General features: G+C 55.1%; 1 protein-coding gene across 6 annotated transcripts; it reads left to right on the top strand.

Annotated features, from left to right (window-relative positions):
* Positions 1-352: 352 nt before the first annotated feature.
* On the top strand, positions 353-12,418 carry Sipa1 (signal-induced proliferation-associated 1). 6 transcript variants are annotated; one of them, NM_001004089.2, is made up of 16 exons: positions 353-434; positions 2,788-3,591; positions 4,152-4,279; positions 4,365-4,541; positions 7,207-7,381; positions 7,775-7,878; positions 8,137-8,294; positions 8,400-9,009; positions 9,281-9,555; positions 10,682-10,900; positions 10,990-11,101; positions 11,185-11,293; positions 11,380-11,481; positions 11,572-11,626; positions 11,882-11,960; positions 12,034-12,418. In NM_001004089.2, the coding sequence occupies exons 2-16, from the start codon at positions 2,919-2,921 to the stop codon at positions 12,178-12,180; spliced, it is 3,123 nt and encodes a 1,040-aa protein (NP_001004089.2). In that variant the 5' UTR covers positions 353-434; positions 2,788-2,918; the 3' UTR covers positions 12,181-12,418. The 6 variants fall into 6 exon arrangements, with proteins under 6 accessions (NP_001004089.2, XP_087430471.1, XP_087430480.1 ...); XM_087574345.1 differs by having other exon boundaries at positions 2,818-3,591; positions 12,034-12,414; XM_087574354.1 differs by having other exon boundaries at positions 353-2,295; positions 12,034-12,414.
* Positions 12,419-12,795: the final 377 nt, after the last annotated feature.

Below are 12,795 nucleotides of genomic sequence, written 5' to 3'. Positions count from 1 at the left end.
GTTCACCCCTACATAAATGATAGCCTTGTAGACCGGTTATCTTGGCCCTAACACCTGTGTCTGCCGGGCCACAGTAGGACACTAGGTGGCCTCTAAAACTCCAATTAGTCTGGAAGGCAGGTACTTTTGTTTCCATTTCTCCATGAGGTTACTGACTGGGCTAGGGCTGGGAGTTAAAACTGCTGGAGGCTGGGACAGAGAACTTCAGGCTGTCCAGAGAACTTCAAGCTGTCCAGGGCTGCCTAGGTTCCTGCCGGAGGTCCCCACCCACTGTGCTTCCCGCCTTAGACAGCTCCCGGGTAGTCCCGCCCCTCTACCATGTACCGCCTCCATCCTGGCCCCGCCCCCAGGCAGAGCGGAGGCGCCGGGAGCGGTGTGAGCAGGCAGCGGGACCCTGGTGCGGAAGGCAGGAGCGGCCAGCGAGAGCACGAGAGGTACTCGTGGGATTAGGGATCGGGAGGCACCAGGCTCGGGCTGAATACCCAACAAAGTAGCCTGGACGTGAACCCTTGTAGTGTGGGGAGGAACGGGACTATTGGCTGCTTTCACTACCCGCACCCCACCCAACCTCCTGCCCCAGTCCAGCCCCAAGTCAGCACGTCCAGTGTTCTGTCTCCGGCTGGCAGCTCCCACTCCCTCCTCTGTGTGAGCAGATTCATAACTCCACTGAGTGGATTCATTGGTTCTGGGCCTTTCTCAGCAGTGCTGGCAACTTCTCCTGCTGCTGAGTGTGTGGGGCTCCCCCTATTAGGGGCTCTCCTCTCCCAGTGTGACCTCTTTCCCAGCCTTTGCAGTCCTGGGTCTGGCCTGGGAGGAAACATCTGTAACACTCCCTGGCAACAGAAATAGGGTCATGACCTCCAGATGTGCTGGGAAGCATCCAGCGCCTCCTCCTGGGGCAGCCAGGCCTTCCGGATCTGTGGGGGCGGGGCACCCCCCTTTCCCCCCCAGTGACACAGGCTGCAAGGAATGTCCTGGCCTCAATGGACCTTGTGTGAAGATGTGGGATGGGGGGCAGAGCCCAAGTACACCCCTTAAGGCAGGGCCAGAACAAGAGGCAGCTCCTGAGCTGGGCTACACACATTCCCAGAGCCCAGCTCACAGTGAAGGGCCCTCACAGACCCCTCTTGTTTCTCTCACTCTCCTTCCCACACTGTGGTCTAAGTCCAAGCCCACATGTGCTCACAGCTTGGTCCATGGACCTGGGGTCCGCATAGTTCATGGACATAGTTGGCTTCACCCTTTCAGTTTCTAAGCAGTCTTCAAAGAAAGCAAGAAGTACGCATCAGAGCTTATCCTAGGAGAAAGTAAGACAGGAAGATCCTGAGGTGGAGGTCTATTCTTGCTTGGTTCTGAAGGCCCAGCTGAGGGGTACCGTGGAACTGTTCCCTATCCCCTTCTAGCCTAGCCACACTTGATGCCACTGGGTGACATATCAAACCGTACCAACAGAGGCCTGCACCTGCAGTGAGGCTCCCATGCCCCTGCCCCAACTGTTGACTCCATCCATCGTTCACCCAAGGTGGTCTTGGCGGCCTCACACCTTCTGCACCTGCCTAGTCTAGCTTCACCACATTTCCACACTTAGTAGGTCCCTGGGGCCGTGGGTGTTTCAGCCTCACATCCTGTGAGACCTTGAGCCTCTCCCCTCTTCCCTCACAAGGCTGCCTTACTCCTACGCACACAGAAGCAGAGTAGACAGGTACAGTTCTGCCAAACCCAGAAGCAGCGATTCTCAACCTGTGGGTCGAGCAGCCCTTTCACAGCGGTCATATTTATAATTCTTAACAGTAGCAAAATTACAGTTATGAATAGCAGTGAAAATAATTTTATGGCTGTGAGGTCACCACGGCATGAGGAACTCTATTAAAAAGTCACAGTATTAGAAAGGTGGAGAACCACTGCCTTAGCAACTCAGAGCCAAGGTTCAAATTCTAGTTTGAACATGGAGCTAATTCAGGCAAGCTCATCTTAACTGGGCTTCATTTTGACCTTCTAGCCCACTGGGTTCAAACCTCCCTTCCATACATGTGAGGCTAGCAAGACACATCCACAGGGATCCTGTTGGGATTAGCCTCTCTCACCCCCAGAAGAGAGGCAGCATTAGTCCTGTCCTGTAGACTTAGGTGTCTTGGGCCCCATGACTGAGCTGTTGTGACCCTAGCACCTTCCTCAGGATATAGGAGCCAAGCAGGGGGCTGGGCTGAGTTGGGGCCACTTCCTGTGTTATAGGAAGTCCTCTCACCACTGCCTCTGTCCCGCAGCAGCTGCCCCAGGAACCCCTGTGTCCTTGAGGTATTAAGGCTGCGGGAGTGAGGGCATTGAGTCTAGGCCTTGGGTGCTCAGCTCCTTAGGGACCCTGGAGGAAGTGGGAGGTACCAGGGAGGAAGGTCTCTGGGGACAGGACGTCCTCCCTTTGTCAAGTGGGCAAGACCCAGACACCAGTGGCTGCTTTGATTTCCGTCCCAGTGGAAACTGTCTGTCCAAACTTTGGTGGCAACTCTCACTTTGGGCCTAGTTCCACAGCCAAGGTGTACAGGGGAGAACTAGGAGGCCTAGGTGCCCACTAGGCCCAGTCACTAGGATCCCCCAGAGGCAAAGCATCACAGCTTAGCCCTCAGCCTTGACCAGGGCTAAGGCTAGGAGGGGGCTGGAAACTTCAGCCCCAGGCAGACAAGGAAGTGGCCAGGAAAGCGGAAGCAGCTTTGATGGTCCGGGAGGGGGCCGGAAGCCAAATGGGGTGGTGGAAGACTGGGCTGGGGGCCTGAGTTCCTGTTTTCTCCCCAGGCCCATCTAAGCAGCCCCCTCCTCCTGCAGTGCAGGAACCACTGAAACCTCAGCCTTCTGGCTGGGCACCAAGGACCCGTGCCCACCAATGCGGCCCGGCCCCCAGAGAGTCAGGCCCACAGAGCACGCCCATGTGGGCCGGCGGTGTGGGGAGCCCTCGGCGGGGCATGGCCCCTGCACCTACCGATGACCTCTTTGCCCGTAAGCTGCGCCAACCCGCCCGGCCCCCACTGACACCACATACTTTTGAGCCAAGGCCAGCTCGGGGGCCACTCCTGCGCAGTGGCAGTGATGCTGGTGAAGTCCGGCCTCCTACACCAGCCAGCCCCCGTGCCCGTGCCCACAGCCATGAGGATACCAGCCGCCCTGCTGCAACCCCTACTCGGCTCTTCACTGACCCACTGGCACTACTGGGGTTGCCAGCTGAGGAGCCAGAGCCCACCTTCCCACCAGTGCTAGAACCCCGATGGTTTGCTCACTACGATGTGCAGAGCTTGCTCTTTGACTGGGCTCCACGACCTCGGGCGACAGGCAGCCATACCGAGTCTAACTCTGGGACTCTGGCCTTAGCTGAGGACCAGACTACCACCTCAGATCTACTGCTCGGGGCACCTGGCTTTGTGAGCGAGCTTGGTGGGGAGGGTGAGCTAGGGCTGGGTGGACCAATATCCCCACCTGTGCCCCCTGCACTGCCTAATGCGTCTGTGTCAGTCCTGGAGGAGCCACAGACCCGGACCACAGCTTACAGCCTGGAGCACGCAGATCTGGGTGCAGGCTACTACCGCAAGTACTTCTATGGCAAAGGTAAGGGGTCAGGCGAGCCTGGGAGAGGCAGGAGAGGGTGTGGGGTCAGAGGTCCCTGTGGTCTATGCTATGTACGGTGGGAGGCTCATGGACAGTCCTTTCCCTGTAAAAAGGAGCAGGAGCTGAATTGGGCTCTGTTGGCTCAACTCTAACCACCTCTTTAAGGCCACGCCTTGGTGTCACACCTGAAGTCAGGGAGTGGCCTTCCATCTGGCTCATCTTCGTAGCCCTCCAGGAGGCCAGTGAGCGATTTCCTATTTCCATATCCGTGTGGCGAAACCCTGTTCTCATCATTAGCAGGAAAAGAAGCTTCCGTGTCTTGAAAGGGAGAACATAACCTTTGGTGGCGCCAGGGCCATTTAACCTAGGAGTGCTTAGGCATTTGTTCCCAGAGCCTGGGACTAGGTGTAATGTGGGTGGGACTGCAGACCGAGGTTGGAGTGAACATCTCCCAGGTTCGGCTTGGAGAGAGAGACTCTAGGGCGGTGGGCGTGGTCGAGAAGGGATAGGATGGTCTGTGGATTTGACCGATAGGCCACCTCCCAAACCCCCTACCTCAGAACACCAGAACTTCTTTGGGCTGGATGAGGCGCTGGGTCCGGTGGCAGTGAGCCTACGACGGGAGGAGAAAGAGGGCAGCGGAGGGGGCACCCTACACAGTTATCGGGTCATCGTACGGACCACGCAGGTGGGCTGGGATTACAGGCTCTGGAGGCGGGTTCCCTCGACCACAGCCTATACAAAAACTGAATGTCCCTACATCCCATCCTTAGCTCCGGACTCTCCGTGGCACCATCTCGGAGGATGCACTGCCTCCCGGCCCCCCGAGGGGCCTATCTCCGAGGAAGCTTCTGGAACACGTGGCTCCACGGCTGAGCCCAACCTGCCTGCGCCTGGGTTCAGCCTCTCCCAAGGTGCCCCGCACGCTGCTTACTCTAGATGAGCAAGTGGTGAGTGCCTGGGAGGAAGGAAGGAGGGCTCAGCTTCCCAGGGAGATGGGTCTGAACTTCCGTCTCCCTAACTAGCTCCCAGCTCCCTAATCCTGACCTGATCTGACAGGACCTAAGGAGAGCTGATCCACCTCCAGCACTTCAGAGAGAGGGATCCAAGGTCACGGAGACTTGTTTGATCAAGGAAGGCTTGTAAAGCAGCCACAGCATGTTAGGAATGCAGAATCTGGGTCTGCAGCCTTGGCTTACTTAGGCTCTGCATTAATGAACAAACCTACCTAAGGCAATTCTTAGGCACCTTTACAATACTGACTGACCCTGTTCAGCTGCAGATCCCTCACCAGCTTTGGCCTTTTTTCCCCCTTCCCCCAGCCCGTTTGGTCTTCTCCCCGGAAGGGAAGCTTCCCAGAGCTTCCTGTTTCACTTCAGGACACAGAAGCTAGTTGGAAGTCCTGTACCTTGTGCTGAAAGTTGCCCACTGGCTCTCTTCTGTGTTGCTTATTACAGTGGTCATTGAACAAATACATCTCATACCTTCACGGTATCAGACCCTAGAGCAGATGCTGGGGCAGCTCCTCCCTGAGTATGGGCAAGAGGGCTCCTGATGAAATACAGGAGCCAGCAGGGTTCAGTGACAGGAGAACACCGGGTCCCTAGAGACCACACAGATGGTACTGACAGCAACTAGTTTCACACTGAAAAACATAAGCCCTCAGACCAGCTTTAGAGGGTTGAAGAGGTTTTTTCTGAGCAGAAGACTCCACTGTGATGGTTTAGCGGTCTCTGAATGTCACGTGATATTTCATGTCGGTGGAGGGCTTGTGGGACTTACATGGGGAGGCTTTTTTTTTTTTTAAGTCTTGTAGAAATTGAGAGTCACAGAGGGATTCAGGACAGACTGATCTGAGGGGCACAGTGGCCCTCTTTCTCCCACACATAGGACGGAGGCTGAACAGAGTACAGGCCCAAAGCAGCTGTTATTGTTCAGAAGATTAGACACGGTGGTCGTGGTGGTTACAGGTAACTTCATGACCAACTGAAAAGTGTGGGGAAGCTTGAGACCCCCAGTTTCTCAGCCCTTGGCAGTTGTATTTTGTTGTGGGCCCAGGGACTCTGGAGGAGGGATAGAAGGCAGAGGGCAGAGACATCATAGTTGAGGGGGGTCAAGATATTGGAAAGGGCCAGGTGTAGCAGTGCATGTCTTTAGTCCTAGAACTCAGGAGGCAGAGGCAGGAGGATCTTTGTGAGTTTTAGGCCAACCTGATCTACATAGTGAGTTCCGGACACCCAGGGTTATGTAGAGAGTTTCTTTAGACTCTTGTCTTTAAAAAAAAAAAAAAATACTGGAAAGGCAGCCGGCAGCTCAGGCAGACCTGGAGTTTGGGAAGGGTTTGAGCATGAGCAAGAAGCAGCTGTGGGAAGAAGAGACAATGCAGAGGGAGCCGAGAGTTTCAGGGAAGGTGAGGTTCTTGTCATCTTCCAATACTAGGGCCAATAGTGCTAAGAGAGTGCCAAGATAAGGCCACATAAAAATGGTCTATAGGGGGAGTTGTGGGTTTTGTGGATTTTGTTGTTTGCAGCCTCTCCCCCTCCCCCACACCTCCTCTGAGGTACAGAAGCCAGGGCCTCAGAAGCCAGGGCCTTAGGCATGCTAGGCAAGCCCTCAGCCACAGAGGTTAGCTATGAAGGAGGGAGGTGAGAGCTGGGGACTGGGAGATGAGATTACTTCAATGGGGTCAGTAGGGCATATCTATCTGTAACTAGAAAACACTAGGAGAAGAAAGTGTTCAGAAAAGCCAGGGATAGTGGTGTATGCCTGTAATCCCCATAGTAGGTAGCTGAGACAGGAGGATTGCAGTGAATTCAAAGCCAGCCTGCACTACATAGCAAGACCCTGTTTCAAACAAACAAAAAATGCAGGTACATGTCTAGAATTTCAGGATTTCGGAGGTACAGGCAAGAGGATGAGTTCAAGGCCAGCCTTAGTTTTACAGTGAGTTTAAGTACTGCCTGGGCTATACCCCATCAAAAAGACAAACAGGAAGGGACAGAAATGGCTCCAAACTTCAGAGGGCTGGGTAACAGTATGTTGGAGTTGAGGGAGGGGAGCGTGTTGGGCCTTGAGCTGAGGACGTGACATGTGGCTGTCGCTGAGAGTGGAGGCACTGTGCTCGGCCGGCCGTGGTTCCCAACATTCCTGGTGCTGCAGCCTTTACCTCAGTTCCTCATGTGGTGGTGAAATTATTTTCATTGCTACTTCATAACTGTAATTCTGCTACCCTTAGGAATAGTACCATAAATATCTGATCCGTGGGATCTCTGCTGCAGGGCGACCCCTGTGAAGGGGCTGTTGGACCCTCCAAGGGGGTCACAGTCACAGGTTGAGAACCACTGGTGTATAGGGTCCTTTCTGTGAGTCATCTCTCCTGTTGCTGGAGAAGTAATTAAATCCTCCATCCCCTCCCTCTGACCTCTCTGCCCTTATGAGCACAAGAAGAGAGGCAGGCAGAACCCACTTGATGGGCAAAGACACACAAGTGACTCAGAGTTCCTACCAGGGTAGCCCAGCCCCACGACCAAAGGCCAGCTGTTCCCATTCTCCACGGCATGGTGGGGCTGGCAGGGTATTGAAGCCTTTGTCTTCTGTTGTCCATGATCCCCTCAGCTGAGTTTCCAACGCAAGGTGGGCATCCTGTACTGCCGGGCCGGCCAAGGCTCTGAGGAAGAGATGTACAACAACCAGGAAGCCGGAGCAGCCTTCATGCAGTTCCTCACCCTGCTGGGTGATGTGGTGCGACTCAAAGGCTTCGAGAATTACCGGGCCCAGCTGGATACCAAAAGTGAGGCCCCAGGGAAGGAACTGGAGGCGCAGGGTAGAACTTCACCACCACTGTTAGTCTGTGGTTGCTGGGGCTGAGGATAGGGGCTGAGCTGCCCACAGCAATCTAGCTCTCTGCTTCCCTCTAAGACTCTTATTTCTGGGTTCGTTCTATCTCAGCACCCCTATCCTGATTACCCTTCACCCTGGCGTGGTGCTGTAGACCAAAGGAGATGGGAGGGGATTTACCAAGGATGGGGCTCTTGGACTTTGTGGCCTGGACATTAGGGGACCACTTGAGGGGATTGACCACAACTAGCTGGGGCAGAGAGAGAAGTAAGTTCAGGCAAGGCGACTCATTGAAATCACCCACTCTCCTCGTGTTCTCTTTGTGTCCCCAATTGTCTGGCTATAGCGGATTCCACGGGCACACATTCACTCTATACCACCTACCAAGACCATGAGATCATGTTTCACGTGTCCACGATGCTGCCTTACACGCCTAATAACCAGCAACAGGTGTGTGAGGGATTGGGACAGGCCAAAGGCTTTCGGGAAGCCATGGAGGGTGCTACTTGAGTAGTAATATCAGAACCTTGGTATGAGCGCTGCTCAACCGAACAACCCTCCCCTCAGGCTGTACCACCTCCCCAAATACCCTCTCCTCAGGCCTTTATGAGGCACAGGTGAGGAACCATTGGTGCTTTTGCCATGCCTAAATGAGGGATTTCGGGGCACACAGCTCATCTCTTATTGCCTATCTTTAACCCTCTCTAGCTCCTGAGGAAGCGTCATATCGGCAATGATATTGTGACCATCGTGTTCCAGGAGCCGGGTAGCAAGCCCTTCTGCCCCACAACTATCCGCTCTCACTTCCAGCACGTTTTCTTGGTGGTGCGTGCGCATGCCCCCTGCACCCCACACACCTCATACAGGTGGGTGCTAGGGTAGTCTCAGGTCTCCCATGGGCACCGATTATTGGACGCATTCCCTTCCCCCTTCTGCCTCTCGTTCCCTCACTACAGCCTTCCTCCACGCAGGGTGGCAGTGAGCCGCACACAGGACACTCCTGCCTTCGGGCCGGCGCTGCCAGAAGGCGGAGGCCCCTTTGCAGCCAATGCTGATTTCCGGGCCTTTCTGTTGGCCAAGGCACTCAATGGTGAGCAAGCGGCCGGTCATGCACGCCAGTTCCACGCCATGGCTACACGCACACGTCAACAGTACCTGCAGGACCTGGCTACTAATGAAGTGACCACTACTTCGCTGGATTCGGCTTCGCGGTTTGGCCTACCATCTCTGGGGGGCAGGCGCCGGGCAACCCCTCGGAGCCCAGGCGCAGAGCTGCAGGCGGCGGGCGCGCTAATGTGGGGCGTGCGCGCGGCTCCAGGGGCGCGGGTCTCAGCGGGAGCTGAAACAGGCGGCCCAGACCACGCCGAGGTGCCATGCTTGTTGGGCATCTCAGCAGAGACCCTGGTGCTAGTGACACCTCGCGACGGCCGCGTGGTCTTCAATTGTGCCTGTCGCGATGTATTGGCCTGGACCTTCTCAGACCATCAACTTGATCTATACCACGGGCGCGGAGAGGCGATCACGCTACGACTCGATGGGGCCCCAGGGCAAGCCGTGGGCGAAGTCGTGGCACGTCTGCAGGTGAGCCAGAGTCCAAAACTAAGGCTCGAGCCTCCCCAGGTCTGGTACGCACTGTGGACACAACCTATTGGAAACTCCGTTAGGCTGCTGTAGTGGGGCGGGTGACTTCTAATCTCAGCGTCTCCAATTCGAATACACAACTATCAGGTGGGTCACTAGGGCTCCACAGACGTATTGCGTTAAGTAGATAGAGGCCGGGGCGGGGCCGGGGCGCGGCCTTTGGAAAGCCACGCCCTCAAGGGGGACCCTCTCCCCTAACCTTTCGCTGCAGCTGGTGAGCCGGGGCTGTGAGACCAGAGAACTAGCCCTGCCCAGAGATGGCCAAGGTCGCCTGGGCTTCGAGGTGGATGCAGAGGGTTTCATCACGCACGTGGAACGCTTCACGTTCGCGGAGACCACGGGGCTTCGGCCTGGAGCACGTCTGCTGCGCGTATGTGGCCAGACGCTGCCCAAGCTGGGTCCAGAAGCTGCTGCCCAGATGCTGCGCTCTGCGTCCAAGGTCTGCGTCACGGTCCTGCCCCCAGATGAGAGCGGCCGGCCGCGAAGGTCAGGGCACCAGGGGCGGAGGTCGGGGGTTTGGGAGGAGGTAGAAGAACTCAGCTGGATTCGGTATCTCCACTCATCTAGACTTGAAACTGTTTAGGCTCGTGCTTTCCCTCTCTAAAGGTCAAATAGCCCCTTCTATTATTATTTCAAGATATTAGCTCCTCCAACCCAAGTACTCACTAATTGATCACTAAACCCAGTATAGGCAAACTTCCCCCAAAAGCCCCAAATAGTAAATATTTTTAGGTTTCTGGAGCCACTACTCTGGCACAGTTACTCAACTCTTCTGTAGGAAAATGAATGAATGTGTGCCTGAGCTTCTAAAACCAGGGAGGCTGGCGTTTAGGGACTTGAAATAGATGCTCTTTATCTTGTGAAGAGGTTATTGCTGGAAAACCCGATGTAAGATCAAAAAACCTTCGAGTGGAAATACGTTATGCTCAGACTGTAATTTTTACATGTCACGAAATTACTCTATTAATATCTTTCAATTATTTAAACGTCTAAAAGCTAGGCTGGAGAGCTGGCTCAGCCACTAAGAGCATTTGCTGCTCTCAAAGAGGACCTGAGTTGGATTCCTAGCACCCACATTGTGATTCACCACAGCCTTTATGTAACCCCAGATCCAGGAGCCCCATGCCCTCTTCTGGTCTCCATAGGCAGCTGCATTCACACGTGCCTGTCCCCTCCCCACATGAATACACATTTTAAGACATCCAAAAACTATTCTTAGCAGATAGGAGTTTCGAAAGCTGGTGTGTGTGCTAATAAAAAGAGACGCATAGACTGGATTTGGCTCCAGGCAGTGCACTGTGGATGCCAATCAGTTTACATTACACTGTTTAAACTCTCACAGCCTACAATAAAGTAAGTACTGTTATGTATGTTTGATAAAAAACACAGGCAGAGTGGCCAGCCTGGGATACATGGGGGACAGCCATGGACACAAGGTTAGCAGCGATATTTGACTGCTCCGGAGTCTGGAGAGGGCTCTGTATCAGACAAACGCTGATAGGATGCCTGGAGCTCCCTTCCTTTTGGGAGCCTCTGGCAGTAGCTGGTCTGGGGTGCATGCTGTGGAGGGGACGGAGGGTCCTACCTGATGCTGCCTCACCCCATCCTCCAGGAGCTTTTCCGAGCTGTACACGCTGTCTCTGAAGGAACCCAGCCGCCGTGCGGCCCCAGAGCCAGAACAAGATGAGACTGAGAAGCTGGTCACCTTGCCCGCTGCAAAGCAGCTGCTACATTTTTGCCTGAAGGACGGTGGTAGTCCTCCGGGGCCTGGGGATCTCACTGAGGAGAGGACAGAGTTCCTGCACAGCCACAACTCCCTGTCACCTCGCAGGTACACCCTCTGGGTCAGCCTTTTAGGACTTGGAAGCACAGCTCTAGGAAAGCAGCTCACAGCTCTTAGCCGCCCCCTACCCTCCTTAGCTCCATGTCCGATGAGGCTCCAGTCCTGCCCAACACCACTCCAGACCTCCTCCTCGTCACCGCTGTCACCACATTGGCACCCGGTACTGACAGAGAGACGCCCCCTTCCCAGGTAAGCAGAAACAAGGTCTCTGGAGATTCACTGCAGAGAGGTGACATTGGATGTTACTGCCTTGCCCTCACTTATGCCCCCAGGACCAGTCGGGAAGCTCCAGTAGTCATGAAGACACCAGTGACTCGGCACCAGAATTGAGGGCCTCCATCCTGCCCAGAACCTTGTCTCTTCGGAATTCCATCAGTAAAAGTGAGTCTGGAGCCACGGGGGATGGGGCAGGAGGAGAAGACAGACAGCTCTAGCCCCGCCCCCTAAGCCTTTCTCCTTTATTGCAGTTATGTCAGAAGCCGGCAGCGAGACCCTGGAGGATGAGTGGCAGTCCATCTCAGAGATCGCCTCCACTTGCAACACAATTCTGGAGTCACTGTCCCGGGAGGGTGAGGCCACTAAGGCCCAGGGGAGAGAAGCCAGAGGGATGTTTATCCCTTTCAGACCTGCTCACAGTCTGTCTCCCCCCCACCCCATAGGACAGCCCATCCTAGAGAGTGGAGACCCCAAGGAAACTTCAAAGTGTAATTCTGAGTAAGGTTTCTGCCCTTGCACACCCCTTCACACATGTGTGTGTGTGTGTGTGTGTGTGCGTGTGTGCACGCGCGTGTGTGTGCCCGCGCGCATGTGTGTGCCCTTCCCTGCCTGCCCGTGGGAGTTGAATGTTATCTAGGCTCTGCTTCCGGAGATTCCTAAATCTCAGAAGACAGGGTTGGTTGGGTTCATTATCAGTCAGGAGTGTCTAGGAGCCTGCACTGCTTCCGCTGAGTTCTGACCCCGTGTCCTCAGGCCAGAACCTGGGAGCCTGTCAGAAAAGGTCTCTCACCTAGAGTCCATGCTGAGGAAGCTCCAGGAGGACCTGCAGAGGGTGAGGAGAGAGCCTGACAGGGAAGCACAGGGCTACCCCTGGAAAGGGTTCTGACTACCATTCCTCAACCTAGGAGAAGGCGGACAGGGCAGCCCTGGAGGAAGAGGTTCGGAGCCTCAGACACAACAACCAGAGGCTGCTGGCGGAGTCAGAGAGTGCCGCCACCCGCCTGCTCCTGGCCTCTAAGCAGCTGGGTTCACCCACTACTGACCTTGCCTGAGTTCCAGCCTGGACCTGCTTGGGACTGCCTGGCCCCTCAGAGCAGCTGGGTCATACTAGTGACCTTCCTCAGGACGTCTCCCCTGCGCTGAGGCGCATCTAAGCACTGCCCCCGCTTTCAGGCCCATTTGGTGGCTGATACCTGTCCCTGTTTGTAAATATTCTGTAAAGAAAAGGGGACATCAGAGTTTAAAAAACAAAAAAACAGAAAACAAAAAAAACACAAAAACCCTGAGCAACTCTATTTGTGTTTGTGTGTTCAAGATACACAGGAGGGGGAGTCACCCCCCTCCCCAAGGTCACATGAAGTTCCTAGGAGCAGTAAGGGCAGGTCCCAGGAACATTGACTTAGAGCAAGTCTGGCACCAGGCACAGGGTGTAGGGCTCTGAGGATAGAACCCCTTGGTGTCTCTTCATATTGGGTCCTCTTGGGAGGCAGGTGGCCATACTTCATGCCTGTCTGTTTTAGAGCAGGAGTGGCCTTCAGAACAGGCCAAGGAAGGGATGGATTCTGGCCATGCAGTATGGAGTCCCCAAATCAGCCTCACTGAGCTGAGCTTTCCAGCATCATGGACTCTACCACTGGATCACCTCTTACAGGCCCTGGTGCCTCATC

Source organism: Rattus norvegicus, chromosome 1 (genome assembly GCF_021556685.1).
Source record: "Rattus norvegicus strain SHRSP/BbbUtx chromosome 1, alternate assembly SHRSP_T2T, whole genome shotgun sequence".
NCBI lineage: Eukaryota > Metazoa > Chordata > Mammalia > Rodentia > Muridae > Rattus > Rattus norvegicus.
This window is presented reverse-complemented; position numbering and strand designations above follow the sequence as displayed.

Bases quoted from the DNA above. Each gene is read 5' to 3' on its own strand.
- Sipa1 (NM_001004089.2), top strand. From the start codon at position 2,919: ATGTGGGCCGGCGGTGTGGGGAGCCCTCGGCGGGGCATGGCCCCTGCA. The intron at 4,542-7,206 runs GTGAGTGCCTGG...TGATCCCCTCAG, and splicing joins TTACTCTAGATGAGCAAGTG to CTGAGTTTCCAACGCAAGGT. The intron at 11,961-12,033 runs GTGAGGAGAGAG...TCCTCAACCTAG, and splicing joins TCCAGGAGGACCTGCAGAGG to GAGAAGGCGGACAGGGCAGC.